General features: G+C 40.4%; 1 protein-coding gene across 2 annotated transcripts in view; it reads right to left on the reverse strand.

Annotated features, from left to right (window-relative positions):
• Positions 1-115: 115 nt before the first annotated feature.
• bmp2k (BMP2 inducible kinase) overlaps positions 116-18,152 on the reverse strand; it is a 46,779-nt gene continuing 28,742 nt past the window's right edge. Inside the window, exons 7-16 of one of the 2 annotated variants that reach the window (XM_084360940.1) lie at positions 17,255-17,387; positions 16,506-16,609; positions 16,342-16,421; positions 15,996-16,141; positions 15,184-15,374; positions 14,936-15,076; positions 12,913-13,166; positions 12,089-12,255; positions 11,788-11,907; positions 116-3,880 (exon numbers count right to left, since the gene is read on the reverse strand). In XM_084360940.1, coding sequence (XP_084217066.1) covers positions 2,424-3,880; positions 11,788-11,907; positions 12,089-12,255; positions 12,913-13,166; positions 14,936-15,076; positions 15,184-15,374; positions 15,996-16,141; positions 16,342-16,421; positions 16,506-16,609; positions 17,255-17,387 — 2,793 coding nt within the window. In that variant the 3' untranslated portion in view covers positions 116-2,423. Of the gene's footprint in view, positions 3,881-11,787; positions 11,908-12,088; positions 12,259-12,912; positions 13,167-14,935; positions 15,077-15,183; positions 15,375-15,995; positions 16,142-16,341; positions 16,422-16,505; positions 16,610-17,254; positions 17,388-18,152 lie in introns of both variants that reach the window. The other variant, XM_084360939.1, reaches the window with a different exon arrangement.

Consider the following 18,152-nt stretch of genomic DNA (forward strand, 5'->3'; position numbering starts at 1 on the left):
GACTTTTCATACCTGAGCGATCAAACTGCTGAACTTGACTTTAAATAAAATCAACCATGTTCAAAAAGTGTATATCCGCATTGTTTTAGATTCCACTTAACAGCATCCACCTCACTGAGATGACTTTTTTTATTGCATCAAACAGCAGTATAGCATGATAAATACAATATAAGATTTACCCTTGTGAAAAAAAGATGGAAAGTAGTTGTATCAAATGGTTCCACCGGTGAACACACAGAAACCTGCAGGTTCAATTCAAACAAATGTGCCAATGGTCGTGAAGGTATATGCAGTGCTTAAGGCGGTCGATGTAGAGCACACAGAGAACTGGTTCATGGAAGAGTTCAGCGCTGAAAAATGGGTTCATGAAGACAAATGACCTGATTTCATATCACAGAGATCTCCTTGAATGGTTATTCCCTTTATGAACATGCCAATTCACATTCTGCAGTGGAAAGACGTGTGTTAAAGAATAACTCTGGTGATACTCCATATTGTGGTTATTGTCAACAAATAACATGGAAAAGACCAAAACCGATAACAGACTGATCCTACGGACAAGTATTGTGTGTATCGAAGGCTGATAATCTTATTCCTCTGTGCCACCGAGGAATAACTGCAGCTGCATTTTTGGCCATAAACTATTATAAACGCATCGATGAGCCGCACTGGGTGACATGTTCCTTCATTGCCATGAACATACACAGTGTAGTCTAAAGTGACTCAGTTCGACATGCACTCATCTGCTGCAAGAAATGCTCATTAAGGCACGAAATGTGGATAAATCCGCAGCTGAAAATAGTCCCTAACAAAATAACATTTTCCTGCTGTTTGGGTAATGGTCAATGAAAACTACAGTGACCAGATGTTTAAGGAAACTACGTATGAAAAATACGTACGTGTGAAAATATGTATCTGTCATCTGTTTTTAAAGGAATAGTTTGACATTTTGGGGAGACTCTTGCCAAGAGTTTGAAAAGATAGAGACCTGTCTCACATCTACCCTTTAGATATGAAGCCATAGACAGCAGGCAGCTGTGCTTAACTAAGCATACGGACCACAAGCAGGGGGGAAAAAAGCAAGCCTGGCTCTGTCCAAAGGTAAAAAATTAATTAAATCTTGTTTGTTGTTGTGGTCTTAGAGTGGATTGTGAGTTAAACCATTTCTTGTCTGAGCACAGTAACTTCCTGGCATGATTATTTTGGTATAGTCGGACACAGCATGTCTGTTTCCCAGTCTTTATGCTAAGCTACCATTTTTCCAAGCCATCTCCCAACAATAAAGTGAATTAGTATGTTTCACAAAATGTCAAACTGTTCCTGAACTGATTTATGTTTTCAGTAGGAACCAATGGGCCTGAGGCTGAGAGCCCCAGGCAGGGAAGGGAAGTCAGACAGTATTGAGAAATGGCCTAACATTGCTGATCATAGTCTGGGGTTTTGTTGACAATAATAAAATATATGGAATACCACCAGCCTTATCCTTTAACTAGAGCTGCAATTCCCATTTATTTTTAAGCATAAATTACTCAGAAACTTTTCCGACAGCTAATTTTAGGAGCTTAGAAATTAGCGCTACAGCTTGTGGGGCTTCTGTACGGGTCAAACTTCTAAACACAAACCTAGACTAGTGATCTAATGTGGCTTTGTGTTTTATTTTGTCCTCACTTCTAACAGAATGTGCTGAGTTGTAACTTAATACAAAAGAAAGTTAACAATACTTACAAAGAGTTTACTGCTAGAGAAAACGAAAACAGTTAAGAGCCTAAATTTCAACCTGACCCAATTAACAAATCAAACTTCTTTCAGGAAGAACTATATAAATCGATCCCTTCTAGTATTCGAAGTGTAATGCAACATAATTGACAGTCACATTTGGCTGCGTAAAGACTACTGTGAAATTATGCATAGAGAAGGTCTAATAAGGACAAAACAAAGTGGTTAAGGTCAACTCCCAAACAATTCCACCGACATGAAAGGCCAACGCAGGCCGATTGTGCCGTGGTTTCCGAGGTACTGTGCAGCAAGGCAGAGCCCAGCTCAGGTAAGGCTTTGTGGTGCTAAAAAAAAAAACATATTGGTAGATCAGAAGGCAGGCCATAGAGCTTTTTGCAGCAAGTCAAGCGGTCAAACGCTAAGCTTAAAATCACATTACAATTTTTCGAGTGGGTTTTTCCATTTCTCCCAGTTTTTACAAGCGTTGCAGCATTAAAGGCTTCTCAGCAAACAGATACAGCTGAAAGATATGTGGAAACATCACTCACACTCCACAGGATTTAGGTGTATTAAAAGGTTCTTTTTTCAAAAAAAAGAAGAGTTAGGACATTGTTAGCTTGTTGTTTCTTGATTGGTTCCAAGCCAAAAGAAAAAATGCTCAAGGGTTATTTGACAGCAACTGGCAAAGTGGGAAGATGCAACAAAAGTCACTGCTTCGTGGGAAAAGGTGCAGCTCCGAACGGGTCGAGCTCCAGCGGCTGTGAGGCCGGTGGCTGCTGCTGCTGCTGCTGTTGCTGCTGCTGCTGCTGCTGCTGAGGTCCACTGTGGACAACCATTTCTGTGAAGGGCACCGCCCCGAAATCATCCATGATTCTGCTTTCTCCGAGAGCACTGTGAAGAGAACCCGTCCAGGACTTGCCATTGGCTGTGCTCATGTCGCTCTTGCTATCAGCGAGTCCTTGATACTGACCATGCCGGCTGCCGTCCGGAGGATGGAAGGGTTTGGCTCCAAACGGGTCTAAAAGAGCTTCTTCTACCGGCAGAGATGCTCCTTTGTCTTTCCCTTCAGCCATGGTTATATCAACACTGATGTTCTCTTTAGAGTCAGAGGTGCTAAGGAACTCGTTGCTGCTCTGTGAGTCCCTCCTTCCCACCTTCTTGTGCCTGCGAACTCGCTCAGGTGTGCGGTAGGTTGGCTTGTTGGTCTTTCGGCCTCCAGTCGGTGTACCGTGGTGCCGTTTGCCGTTGCTGCCGCATGCCGAGGCCTCCTGCTTGGTTTTTCTCTGGCGTGACGACAGCTTCTGGAGGCTGCGCTGCTTCAGTCTCTGTTGCTGAGGGCTGGCCGACTCCTCATAAGACGTCCGGAAGATATCTTCTGCACTTCTAGAGGTGGTGGGAGGTGGGTCAGTGGGGCCTGGCTGGAAGGGAGAGAAGCCGAAGATGTCAATGCCCTCAGGGGAAACTGGCGGTGTTTGGCCCATGGGAACATCACTGCCACTCTTGCCCGACTTGGAGAGGTTCCGGCTGAATGGCGCTTTGGTAAAAACATCAAACTCATCTGCAGCTCTCTCCTCATGGCTGACTTGCCTGAAAGGCGCTTTGGCAAAAATGTCTGTGCTTTCTGGAGGCTGGACAGGCGAGGCCCCTCCAAGGAAAGGAACAGCACCAAAAACATCCACATCATCCACATCTGGAGCAGCTCTTACTTTACTGGGTGACTCTGGAGGAGTTATCAGAGTCATGCCAGAATCCTCCTCAGGACTCCTCCTGGCAGCTGCTTTAGCAGCAAGAGCTTTCTTCGAGCGACTCTTGACCCTGCTGGGATCGTAGTCCGAGTCAGAGCTGTGCTTGTCTTCGTCCTCCTCTCCCTCTTCTTCAGAGTCCATCAGCAGAGGCCTCTGTCCTAAATTCTCTGGCTCAGTGTCTTCACCGTGCTCACTGTTCAGGCCTTCTTCCTCCTCCGGCTCTTCCTCCTCGCTGCTTTTTGGCGAAGGAGGATCGGACTCAAAGTCACTTTCGGACTCTTCACCCGGTCTGCAGTTGCTCTTTCTGCCTGGTTTGTGCTCCTTGACCGATACCGGCTGCAGATCCTCTGCAGTAGTCGATGCGGGGTCAGGAACGATGAGCTCCTCATTGGTCTGCTCAGTCTTTATCACATCAGTATCTGCAGAAACAAGACACAAATCCAACAGTTAAAGAAGTTAACAGTGTTTTTGTATTTTTTAATATTCTCTTAAATGTGCATTTCAATTTTTAAACTCAGGTCGTTCCAGATGTTCTAAAGTCTGATGTTAGAAATAACTAGATGAGTGACAGAAGAAGAATCTTGATGCCAAGATTACAAGTTTTCATTTCCCAAGAACATCTTTGGCCCTTTTGACTTCTGTGAGATGTATTACTGAAAGCAGGATTACTTGGTTTATGTTGGCATGTCCACAAATACAAATCCCAACAGTTGGTCCAATATTGAAGCAGAAGGAGGAGCAAAGGAGAAATCACAAAACTCAATATGGTCTAAAATCTGCTCTGACTTCTCTTCTCTGACCCTGCAATAAGAAGAGCCGGCTTAGAGGCAGAAGAAATGAGACGCCCAGCTTTTCAAGATTCACAAAGTTGCTTTTAAAATTAAATCTCCCATCTCTTGTAATAGATTTAAGCCTTCTGTCACGTCCTTTAGACTTTAAAAAGAAGCCTTTTCTGCATTTCCTACTTTTTACTTGTGCATTTCTATAAATTCTTTCGCACAATTGGCATTTGTTGAAAACTTTGAGCCTTGTGTAAATTTATTTCCAAGAGATTTGCATAATGACAACTTAGAAATTAGCCTAATTAGCAAGTGGATAGTCTCCAATTATATTCAAAATAAAGCGTGCCATACACAATGAGCCAATTTATTGTTCCCCATTAGTGGAAGCTCCACATTAGAAAGCAGAGAAAGGACCCCCTGCTGTGAACACGAAAATGGAAACCACTCCACGTCTTCAACAATCCAAACTGGCAGGACGTGATGGCAGATTAGCCAAAAGCTTTGTTTTTGATAAATGTAACGAGACAGCAATACAAGATAATAAAGTCTAAAGAATAAAACATAATAATGCAGGAAACACGAGGTGCGCTGCATCTGTTCGCTCCACCCGACTTGTTCCAGATTATAATTTGTAATCATGTTCACCTCTCAGAGTGAGACAATCTCACACCATCTCACATCTTTAATCACGAGAGAAGATGACAGACTGACACACAGATTTGTTTTGTCGATGTTCCTTTGGGTAAAAGCTGAAGGATTACATGCCGAGTCTGATCTCTTAAAGATACAAATAAGTGGTGAAAACATGCATGTGATTGTTCTCTTGTCTGATGGAAGATAAAATCTGTTAGAAATGTCCGACAGCAGGCAGGAGCTTAGAGAAGTCTCTTCCCTCACACAATAACTACGACGGAACATAGATAGATTTGATGAAGCTGCAGAGAGCCGAACATTTAAACTGAGCGACTCTGAACCAAAAGGTTACTGAAAACAAATGACTGCTAATTTTATTACGTAACAGTCTTTGTATAATAATGTGTGTATTCACAAAATACTGGGAGGACAGTCTCCCAGTCAAAATGATTAATTAATTAAAGGAGCACTATGTTAGCGAAGACATTTTAATCAGAAGAGACCGATTAATTTTATTTATTTATTTCACCTAAACAAATTAAATAAACAAACTCTTCATTTTCATGACTGAATAAACACACTGACCCTAAAAGGACAACACAATTTCATACTGTTTTACTTTGTTTATATGTGGCGGACCCTGACACCTTTCAGCTTCAGTGTTCTGGGGACCTTATTATCCTCTGAGAACAGCTTGATAATTCAGTTATGAAAAGAAAAATTCTGAGTTGTTTTTTTTTTATCTCATTAATATTGTAAAAATTAAATAAAATTCTCAGTTTGACTTTCTTCTACTTAAATGTTAAATTAACTGTTTTCTTTTCATCCTCTCAGTCATTCACTCATAAGATTGTATCATTAAATACCTGAAGGTGTTGGTCTGATGGTCATATAGCAAATAGCTATTTGAAGACAACACTTTGAGAACTCTTCAGGACATTTTAAAGAGTCAACAAATAATCATTAAGGAAAATAATCCTGAGAGGAATCTTAAATTACATGCGATTCTGCCTATAAAGTCATTAAACATTAAAGAAAATAAAACACACACACACCTACTCATTTTCTTATTTGAATTTCTATGATTTGAACGGCACAATAGGGGAAAAAGTACTTACCGGTAGTAAGGACTCAAATTGAGGTTAATTTGTTTTTACTTTGACACAGCGGAGGATTTGTGTTTTTGAGAAGAATAAATTGAAGGTCAACAGACCTGTGAAAATGTAAATAGCCCCAGTGTGAAATCATTTTAATAAAAGGTACCATACTGTACATGTTAAGTGATTAAAAAGGTTGCTTGTTTTTTTTTTAATCCATCTGTTCAGGCTTGAATAACAGGATTAGACGGATTAAAATATCAATCATCAGCCTGTGTGGGGTCAAATCACTGGACAAGATTCATGGTTTTACTAAAACTTTGGTTAGGTAAAGGTGAGAAATATTTTAGTTGTAGCAACTTCTCCATATCACTCTACAATACATCATAAAACAGACTAAATCAGAGGCTCTACAGTTTTTTTTTTTTTGTTTTAGTATCTTCATCTTGTATAATGAGCTGCACCATATATTTGATCAATTAAATAACAGCTTGTTATCCTGATAAAAATTCACTTTGACTGTTAAATTATTCATGTAACATCAGTATCAGTCCCTCTTTGAAACATAAATAAATAGATTTACTCACATAAATGATTGAGTTGTAGTGTTTTGTGTCTTACAAACAGCCACTGACTTATATACCATGTTAAAGACATTACGATGCCTCTACTCAAATGAGCCATCTGTAAGTGACAAATTAACCTACAAATTAACCTTCCTAATCATCTACAAGTGAAATAATTATAACTACAGACAGAAGTAAAGAGTTAAGTACAATTACAGAAAAAACATGAAAAAATTGAGGTGATCCATATATGCTCAGGACACCTGCAACTGAGTCCCTCTGAGAACAACTTTAGAAGAGAAAACAGTCAGATGAAGCCAGGGGAAATGTTCCATCTTAAATTCACCACACTGAACTGGTTTATCACCATCAGGGCTTTAACATAAACACTGCAGGGTGCGCATCTCAAAATAAGCTGCTTACGTTTTAATGTTTCACACACTTGTGCAGGACAAACACAGTCGACATGTTTTGTGCATTAACGTTTGTTTTGACCATCAAATTCAGGACATTAAATCTGCTTCGCTTTGTTGCAGTCTGATTGGACGACAGAGAGCTCAAACAAAGACAGCCATGTTACAACAGGAACATCTTGCACATGGTGTAGTGGTGGAGAGACTCTAAACTTCATTATACTTTAAAGAGCTATAAAAAAGGAACCAAGGTGAATTTTGATTTTGAATGCTTTTTATTTATCAGTAACATTCTATAAAGAAATACATTCACACTCACAGTATGATACAGGACCTTTTACATAGTCTGTTGCAAAAACAAGATATGTATAAGACAATTTATTGATCTATAGGTTTTATTCTTTCTGCAGGAGCGGTACCAGGAGCTGTATGACTAAAACTGAAGAGTTGACTTGACTTCAAATAAAAATTCCCAAAGTTTTACACATCTGTTCTGGGGCTTCTACCAGGATGTAAAGCTGACTGAAACTTCTAAGAAATGGGTTAAACCAGACCCCAAACAGAGAGGCAAAAGCACAGAAAACTTGCAAATGTAAACAATATGTAACAACATATTCAATGTCTATGTTTGTTTGTTCAGACAAATCCTGGAATAATATTCTCTCACACTTTAAAAAAGAAAATAAAGTGCAGTTAATGGCTCTGGTCGTCCCTTTCATTTGTCTTTTTGGCTTTGATGGTTTGCTGTCCAAACTATAGATCCATCCACCAATACACATGAACAAGATGTTTCTGAGTATGGCTGTCTTACTAAATGAAAAATGAACAGAAACAAAGCAAATAATAGTCATAATAAAAACTGAACTGACAGGCCCAACAAACACAAAGGCCCGATAAAAGCAGGCGGTGATATGAGCGGAAACATGACGTGGAACAGAAGCATCAAGTAACATTAACTGTTCTCCGAACTTACCTTCAGCTAAACACATGAATAACATCTTAGCAGTTAATACATTTGTACAATAATGTGTATGATTCATGTGTGCATGGGTGACTAAGATGGGTCACTTTCTCACTTGCTGCTCTAAGGCGGAATAACAGCAGCACAGTGAGGATTAACAAACATACAGCCCTTTAGGATTGTATGGATTTAAAACAACAAAGAAAAAAAATCAAAATGTTCACCATTTTGACGGATATCACCAGAACACTCACCAAGCATTCCTTTTAGCACAACGATTTACATTTACACTACTGAATGTGCCATCAGCCGGTTGTGTTCAACATAAAGAAAAACAGTTTAGGATACCAGGTTGTGTCACTAAGTACATTACGGTTAGTTTGGAGTAACAGAATAACTTGTCCGCCAGCCTCCAAATGTACTTTCTAATAAGACCTCTCTGACTGTGAGCTGGTTACCTGAAAGACTTGCATCAACTCGTCACCTGATTTTCAGTGTCTTTCCTTTAATCAGAACCATTTTACATCTTCAGCTAAATGTCAAGAGACAAAAATGTCATTCATTTGTAGGAATGTGGGGAAAAAAAAATAATTCTCCCAGCGTTGTTGGTCGGGTAAATAAGAATGCCACAGAAAGGCACTTTGTATCTAGAAATGGAAACCAAACAACTTCCACTATAAAAGAAAGCCTTAAAATTCTTCAATAAAATGTAATAATTGCAATAAAAAAAGGAATTTAATTAAAATGTGTGGTCACACCGCAGGCAACTTCACTGCTCTCATTCGGTCTGTCCTATCTTGCAGGTTCATTGCATGTCACGCTGTCAGATGGGACTGATCAAATCTTGGTTAGCAATCTGTCAGAATGAACAATATCAATTTCGAGGCTATGTGATGAGTGAACTATAGCTCTACTATAACGTAAACAGGACGACATGTAAAAGAAAAGTCATCTGTGCTGCTCTCATATTTCGAAAATGCAGCAAAACAAAGCAAACCTGCAGCGAAGTCCTGGATATACGAGGAACAATTTAGGAATACCACCCTTTTTTGGCACTTATAAAGTCATGGCCATATTCTGATTCACTGGCACGTAGGTGCGGCTTGTATGTAAGAATTTCATTCAAAAATTTTAAAATCTACGCAGGCTATATTTGGTCACCAAAGCTCTTCGTCAGCTGCTTTAGATCACACCAACACTTTGGACTGACAACCAACGATTTCACCATGTTTCTTTAACCTAAAACAGTCCAAAGTCACACATCATGTGGGACTCTTTAATATTTTTTATAGACAGAAGCACAGAAACCAGGTAAAAGGATTTGTGAGGATAGATTAAAGCCCCTTTTTACAGCAGCTCTGCCTCTGAGTATTTCTACCATAAAACATCAACAGCTGATCAAATACTGGTGTTGAGATGTCGACCAGAGTTCATCCAAGCAAGGACACAAAAAAAAATAAAACCCTGCTGATTTCTGCTTATGAGAAGTTGCCAACGGTGTGTGAGCACAGGAATATTTGACACTAAACAACCAACTGACGCACTGTCATGGCACATACACAGGAAGCTAAAAGGCTGATCAAAAATTAGTTGCAAATTTTTTCATGCCAGCCTGAACGAACGACACCCAGTCCCAACCAAGTGGGTTAATTTAACATTTCTGGGTTTTAAATTCATTTAAAAAAAGTCCCTTCAATCAGTTTGGTTTCTGTTCTTTTTGGTTTTTCCTTCAATCCAATTTGAGCTCAAATAGAATTTCATATTCATTAAGTAACAAGTGAAGACAATAAAGTATTTCCACACCTACATTCAAGTGCTTAGAGAGTTATATTGCATCATTATCTCGTCTTATTCTACTCTAAACTGTAGCCACTGGACTTTGCATTAAGCCTGCATGTTTAAGGACACGAGATGAATTTCACTGTAGAAAAAAAAAAACTACTCTCCTCTAGAAAATCTCTAAGTGTTTTAGCGTTGATACTGTTTATCATTAAATATAGTCTATGAGTTACAAACAACGGTTCTAAATTGCCTATCAAAACATGACCAATTCACATTGAAGGAGCAGGAAGAGTACAGAGGCACAGAAGCTTATTGCTGCCATCGATGTAATATATGTAGGAATACTGCACTTTGATATTCACATTGTTATACCAAGGCTATGATCTGTGTCGGGGTTAAACCACATGCAGTCTGACTGGTTAGTTAAGCCAAATGAGAACTGATTATCAGGTTAGATTAGAGTGAGCGTGAACATCGGCCTCCACAGTAAAGTGCACGGTCCACACGCCAACATTTGAAGCTTCGTCACAACAAAAAAAACAACAAAAAAAAAACAATTGCAATTTGTGAGGAATCGTTGCATTGCATTGCTTCAATGGCCGAAGAGGGTCGATGGTGATCGAATGTAAACAAACGACAAAGAGCAACAAGTTTGGAAGTTCAAGTGTCGCCTTTTTTTCTCCCAGTCCAGTTTATCCGTACCAGGGCTGAGCGATGTTTGGATTGAATTGGTATTCGGTGGACAGGGTGAAAGATAATGCGAAAGCTGAATTTTTAGTTTTTATATATTTAGGACTCACTAGTTTGACTAATAATGTACTGAACAAGCCTCAAGAGGGAGAGATGGGTCTGATTTGTTGGATGTATAACCATCTGCTCAACAGAAACTCCAAATATCACAAGCCTGGTTGTAGAATTTCTAAAGTGTGTACTACTAATTAACATGAGAAATAATAAGGTGCAGAGTTAACGATAAGCATAAAAAGGACTGGACACAAACCAAAAGCTACATCAACTAATTAATGAACTCTTTTCTTCTGGAATGAAATCTAAATATAACCAAAGGGGCCAACAGTCTGATACAACGTCAACCATCTTTAGGACACAAGCTGCGACTACAATGTGTGTCACTACAAAGTGTTAACACTGGCTCAACAGCTAATAAGCAGCTTCATTTAGAGAAGTGCGACTGGATTCTGTGTGAAATTCTATTCTCAAATATTACAACTCTAAAAATTCAAAAGCATTAAGAAGCCTTGAGAAATCAACAACTTTTTGTTTATGATTCAAAGTTGTAGCTTTTAATTAGACAGCCTTTGCATGTAAAACTATTAAGGGACAACTACATTCTGTGGTGTAAATGGTTGTTAAATTTGACATCACTCAGCCCTAATTAGTACCAACCACGTGTCAGCTCATCACTTCAGCCTTGTTATGTTCATATTGCTTTTAGTGGCGATGGAATTTTCTCCAGCTGTGTTCATTGGTGGACACAGTGAGTTGGAAGTTTTTGCTTGTTTCTATGCACGGAAACAGAAATTGTAATTTAAAGTAAAGCGCTTCAGCGTGAGCATATGCTTCTCTAGTTGACATAGTGAGACCCCTATGTGTTAGTACCTTGCCCCAGCCATTTTGATCTAGACAGGGATGTAATGTAACCCCAAACCATGGCAGAGTTAGTGCCTAGCTAGACTCAACACTTGTTTCAGTTGACTTGCATAAAGGTTTGGTGCAGCAGGGCAGTTAGAAATCCTAGTATTAAAAGCCACGGCTGATTGCAGTGAATTCAGAAAGTGCTTTCACTAATTCACTGCGCCTGCTATTCCTGCTTACGCTTTTCTTCCTAAGTGAGTCGAAGAAGAGCAGGAGCACAACTACTCTGCCACCTGCAAATGGGAAATGAAAGAAAAATCTGACTGATCATTGGTTTGTAATGCCCACTGTGGGGTCTGTGTAGCATAGAGGCTCCTAACTGGAGGTCAGGTGGGAACAGAAGAGCTGGACAGGGGGAGGGGGAACAGGAGAGGGCAGAGAGGGGGCAGGTGGCTCCACAGTGTTGGGTCCTCACGGTAGAGACTCCTCTAAGACTTGCCTGCGCTGGCCACAAATGGGACTGAGCCGAACAGGTCCTCTGGTGGGAGGGGCTTGGCAGTGGAGGCAGCAAGCTGCGCTCGGTCGGCTTCCACACTGGCTGTTCTCTCCACTGGCTTATCTGTATGTAGAAGATCACAGAGGGGAAGAAACTTAGATTATCTACAGCTATGAGACCTCAAATTTTAACCATTCAGACTTCTGGGCAAATACAAATGTGTTGCATAAAAACAATGTTGCAATGTCAAGAAATCATTAGATAAATCTGTTTCTGCACAAAAACTATTGAAGAGGTCACTTGCTTGCTCTGAGCATGTCAAATTCCCGGTCGAGCAGCTCCTCCTCCGTCAACTTGGAGAAGTTGTCCTCTCCGAAAGGGTTCCAGCCCGACATGTCGGGGGGGTTGCTGAATGTACTGTTGCAGCTCTGAGAGGATGGCGTGATCCCGTCTGAAGCAAGCAGCGGGTTTCTACTGTGGAGATAACAACGATAAACTGTTATTGGTACTGCATGCTCAAAAAATATGCTGAAAGCATAACATGGCAAACTCAAGCCCAACAAGCAACAACTGATGGACATATTGACCCGACTGTAACCTTCCTTAGTAATACTGACACAATGTAGTGTCCAACTTTACACTTGTAAAGGTTAACTAAACAATGTTAACTGATCTGCAAGCTGTAGCCACCCATTTAGCTATCGCTGTTGCAAACTATACAGTGTGGTCTGTCTTTGGCGAGAGGGAGGAGGGCTCTCTGCATCAGCTGTTTGCTTGGCCAGGGAGTGGTATTTGAGATTCGACGTACTCCGGTGGTAACTTGGTTCACATCGACAGTAAATGCAAATAACTTGGTTTTTGAATGGCAAGTTCAGCTTCAAAGCCCTGCCAGATGGTTCTCTCGACAAGAACAATTTTCTTTATCAATTTCTGCTCAAGGAGGTTTGGTCCTGCTTGCCATCCACAACGTTACTGCTGCATCGCTTCCTGATTTCCTAAACTACGGAGCGGGCCGAGGGTCATAACGTGCATGCGTCAATCGTGCATCATAACAAATTTTTAATTAATGTAAAGAATTTACATCCATATAGAATGAGATTTTTTTTTAAAGTTCAGGGGGGATGCTACCTGGGGTTAGTGTATGAGGGATCCACAGGTGATGGTCCCCCCATCTGAGCAGGCACAGCTCCAGTTCCAGCAGTGGGCGTGGTCACGTTATAGGAACCTGGTGGAATCTGGAACTCAAGAGGGGAGGACATATAGGGGAGAGGCTGCTGAGCGGGATGATGCTGCTGCTGATGTTGTTGATGATGATGCTGCTGCTGCTGCTGCTGTTGCTGCTGCTGCTGCTGCCTGACAAAAGCCTGTTGGTACTGTTGCAGCTGTTAGGGAAGGAAGAGAGGGAGAAGAGGGGGAAGGGAATGAGGGACGGACCTTTGATATCATGGCGCACAATGATGGCAACAAGATGATGAAATGTTGTTAGAAACCAGTTCTGGATTTGGAAAGCTGGGGACACAGTGGAGGGGAGGGATGAAGGAATGAAAGTCAAACAGCATGTCGGACACCAAACACTACAACTGAGCTAAGTTCCAAATGTAATAAGGATCAAACACTGGCTGACAACTAAGAAGCTGCATTGATTGATTTTCGGGGGGCACAAACTCCAAGACAAGCTGACTGATAAACATTCGTAACATCTCATCAGCTGTCATGGATAATATTTTCACAGCTAGACGCAGAAGCAGAGCAAGATTAGCATTCATTTGGAGCATTCACTTGGAATTCTAATATTCACATTCCTTTAGCTGTGGTTTGGTCTCCACCAGCTCCTCAGATAATATCTGACTCCCTTGCTGGTAAATGGTCCACTTTCTTCACCATGTTATTCACCAGAGAAACATAATATCCCCCTGATAGATGTGATATGATCTGACTTTCATTAGATCAAAGAGGCTTCCTCTTCTTAGAGGATTCACGTTAAAAAACAACAAAGAATAGTTTTAAGCTTGGATCTACAAAAGCATCTAGCGCTACTGTCCAGGGACTTAAGCTCAGATAAATAAAGCAGTGCTGTGCAGATCTTTGAATATAAGAACAACATTTTATGTGAATTCTCTTAAAGAACTGAAAAGAAATTAATAACCTACTAAAACTCAAAATCAACCTCCTCATGTGTTTCATGGTTTTTGCTACCTGTGGCTATAAATTCATGCTTCTAATCAGGCTCTTATGTTGCTATTGTTGATTAATTCTCTGCTCCATTTTACCATGTCTTCTTAACAAATATTTGTTGAGCACTTCTGCACACACCACCGTTGCGCTTTTAAAGTACAATTAGTTGATCTGATGTCATCACACCATATTACAAATTTGCAGTCACTTAGCAAAGCTTCCTCACTACAATAAGGAGCAGATAAATGTCACAGAGGAAACGCTGCTTTTAAACAGTTAGCAGGTATCTTGGGAATAAGAACAATCATTTTTGGAGGTGCTCTCTTCCCCTGCCTGTGAACTGCTTCATATGTCACGATGCAACAAGGAGAAAACTGCTCGATTTCACCCTCTGTTCGATCCCCTCGTGGCTTCGCTCAGACCAGATTGCCTCTGAAATAAAACAGATGGTACGCGTTTGGTGGGAAACAGACTAAAAATTGCGCCGCCCTAACAGTACGCATTTGGAGGACCTGTGTTTGTGTGTTTGATTCAGTAGCTGTGTAAATACTAGTTTTCTGAATATTTGGACTGAGTCAGTAGGAAGTTTGAGCGTCTGCTTCCAATGCTGCTTGGCACAGACACGAAGCGAATCGACTGAAGAGGACTGGCTGCCAGTGTTTGGAACAGAGAGAGCAATTTTAGGGCATTCTGACATTAAATGAAATGTTCAGCTCCGTGTTATTTCATGCTGTGTCTCCATGTGCTTTGCTGTCATTTGCTCAAACTATTTATTGCAGTTTTGGATTTTGGTTAAGTCTTCTGCTCTGAAATTCTGTCATGATTTTGATTTAGAAGCATCCTCAAAGGCTTGAATGGGCTTGAATGCGAACAAAAGCACATTACATTTGTCGGATGTCTATTTTCGCGCAGACAGCGGATCTAATTCAAGTCTTGGTAGCCTTGGTGCCAGGTTCAGACCTCTGACAGAACTTACCATGGCTGCATACTGAGCCTGAGCCTGTGCCTGAGCAACCTGCTGCTGATACATTGGCTGCATCATCATCTGCTGCTGCTGTTGGAGGAGGGCCTGCTGCTGCTGCTGAAGCTGGAGGGACTGCTGCACAGCCTGTTGATACTGAAGACGGTTGTGAAGAGATTAAATATCTAACATTTCCTCTTACTCATGGTTCAAGAATTACTCAACCACTACAAAAGCAGTTGTACAATGATGTGTGGATGTACCTGGAGGTATTGGAGTTGCTGTGCATTTATATGTTGTTGCTGCACTGCTTGTTGTTGTTGTTGGTGGTGATGCTGTTGCTGCTGTAGCTGCTGTAGACGCAGGTCACCAGGTTGTAGCTGCTGCAGGACTCGGTGTTGCTGACTGCTGGGCTGGGCCTGAATGGATGGCTGCCCTGAGCCAGGGGTGGGAGCTGAGTGGAAAGGGCAAGTCATGTTAAGCCTTATTTATAAAGCCCGAGACCACAAATCAAAGTTTCCCTTAAGGGTCTTATGCGATTTGTGGTATAGATTGATTAATTTATTATTCTTAACTAATTTTTTTGAACACCACAATGAGCACAGCAATTAACATGAGTAAACTCAATAACTGAAAGTATACAAGTATATGTACATAGTACACAAATGTTTGCACTATTGTCACATTCAAAGTTAATGCACACTACTCGAAAACACAATCTATGATAAACTTGATTTTATTTGACACCTGTAAATAGCAGTGAGTGATACATCCTGAACTTAATACCATACTAATGTTTCTTTATGTAGTGTTTGTATCATTTAAATGGTCCAAGTGAGTATAATGCAAGGACATTAGGCCTTTATTTAACTTAAAATGCTTAAGTTTGTTTCAATGTGGGCAAACCAATTTCTTCAATACATGCTCAATTATATCTTCATGTGGTAAAACAGCTTTTATTTTATTTTTATGTGCTAACATGCAGTAAGTGTTATTTTGCAATTTTATGTTCCAGTTTCATGTCCAAGAAACTTGTATAGATATAAGCTATCAATCTCACTAATGTCAAACAAACCTTTCTGGCCATTGCTGACGGGTGCTGAAGGCACGGTCATCTTGACAGGGGTGACAGTGGCGAGAGGCAGGACGTTACTGTTTGCCGCTTTTGGCCTCTGTCTGGGAGCTATTGATGTTTCCGTCGGTCCCACAGAATCTGTTATCCTGGAAGGGAGGAGTCGAAGTTGTCACTTGATTTCCCTTGACCCAAATCTATGAACAGCAAGGTTTGCACTATGTGCCATCCTGATGTCTAATGTGTTGTTCTGCCTAGATATATGATAAATTCACCACCAAACAGTGATCACTCTTTAAAGCAAACTAAACTAAAAGATGAAAAATCAGATTCCGTCAGTAAGCATTACCTGGCTTTTGTCATACTTTTCTTAGCAGCGACCTCACTGGCTGTGAGAGGCTCTGGGAGCGACGTAGGGATGGGAGAGTTCTGGAAAAAGGTCAGGAGAATTATGATAAACAGCAAATGACTACAAAGGCTACAGCCACAAATCGTGTAATTTCAGTGACTTACAAAGAGATTTTGCACTGGACAGTCTTTTCCAGCTAATTTGAAGGCAAAGTGGGACACTTGGTAAATGTCTGGTCTCTTCTCCTGGTCTGGTTCGAGCATATATCCTGGAAAGGACAGAGAGGTAATTTTAAACAGCATGCAGAACAATACCAGCAAATTTATTGAGGCTGATTTGCATCTTCTCTCTCTGGCCACTTGGTGGAGCTGCTGGTCAAATCATTTAAAAAAGGAAGCTCCACTAAAGGATACATTTAGGGAGGGAAGCAAGGCTGTCATGACTGGCAGTCTATGAGTGGTTCAAATAGGCTAAAATTGTAAAAACACAACAACAAAACTAAAGTCCGTTACAGATCACTATGTGAGTGAACACAAACAGGTAATCTTCTGTGCTGCATTCTGTGTAATTGAGTTAGTAACTATAATTTGACACAGCCATGCCTACATTCAAGTTACATCATGTGGAGGAAGGTGTCCACCGCAAACATGCCTTTTCTACCTTTGTCTACTATAAACTGAAAATATGGCAGAAAGGCACTAGTTCAGTACTTAAACACTCATGACAAATAACTCCCAAATTATCAGAACGAACACATACTGTTTAAAAGAGAAAATGGAAATAATACATTAACATACATTTCTGATTTTGATTTTAAATAGTGATAGTAAATTATTCTGAGGTCGTACACAATTACTCCAATATCATCAGAAGACACATTGTGACACTGATGCATGTTAAGTTACAAACTTACTGATTAAACAGTGCAACTTGAAGGAGAATTTGGAGTTATCTGGAACGATAAAGGTTCCGTCACATATGGCAACTTGACTCTCCCCAAATGGAAGTGCGAAGAAACACAGCTTGTACAACAAGCATCCAAGTGCCTGTGGAGAGAACAGAAACAGTGTTGAAAAACAACTGAACCAAGTAACTTTTAGGGCTGGGCATCGATTGAAATTTTCAATGCGGTGCCAAATAAACACTTGATTTTCGGTACCATATTGTACTGAAGCTAGGGGTGGGAGTCACAGAGTAACTCCCAACATGATACGATTCAGGATATGTTTCCAACGTTAATGATAGTGTCACGATACAGCGATTCTGTGATATCAATACATTGTATGTATATCGATACATTACATGACAATCATCGAACAATACATTATGATATCCGTCTAACTGAATAAAAAAAACGAAACAAAATTTAAAAAATGAGGAATCTTTCAATCTGTGTAAATTAAGTTGATAGAAGTTTACACCAAAAGGAAATAAAGTAGTGACCAGAAGGCAGATTTTCAGGGGCGTTACAGAACCTGTACATACTAATAAAAACAGATATATGTGTCACTAGTGTATTGATAATCGTATCACACGAGAAAGGGATAAGATATGTTGCTGTATTGATGTTTTGTCACACCCCTAACTGGACCTCAATGCATCAGTTTGATTTGGTCTCAACACAAAGAAGCTATAAAGGAACTTTGCCTAAAAAAAAAAAAAAATTAAGTAAACAAGGCTATGAATCTGACGCTTCTGATGTAAATTGAATGCTTAACCGTTTTTGATGGTCATTGCAACAGACAGATACTATTTGGAACTCACAAAGCATTGGGTTTTGATACTCGGCTCTTGTAATTATCTAACCCCCA

The sequence above is a fragment of the Pagrus pagrus genome (assembly GCF_965226575.1).
Source record: "Pagrus pagrus genome assembly, chromosome: 8".
Classification (NCBI taxonomy): domain Eukaryota; kingdom Metazoa; phylum Chordata; class Actinopteri; order Spariformes; family Sparidae; genus Pagrus; species Pagrus pagrus.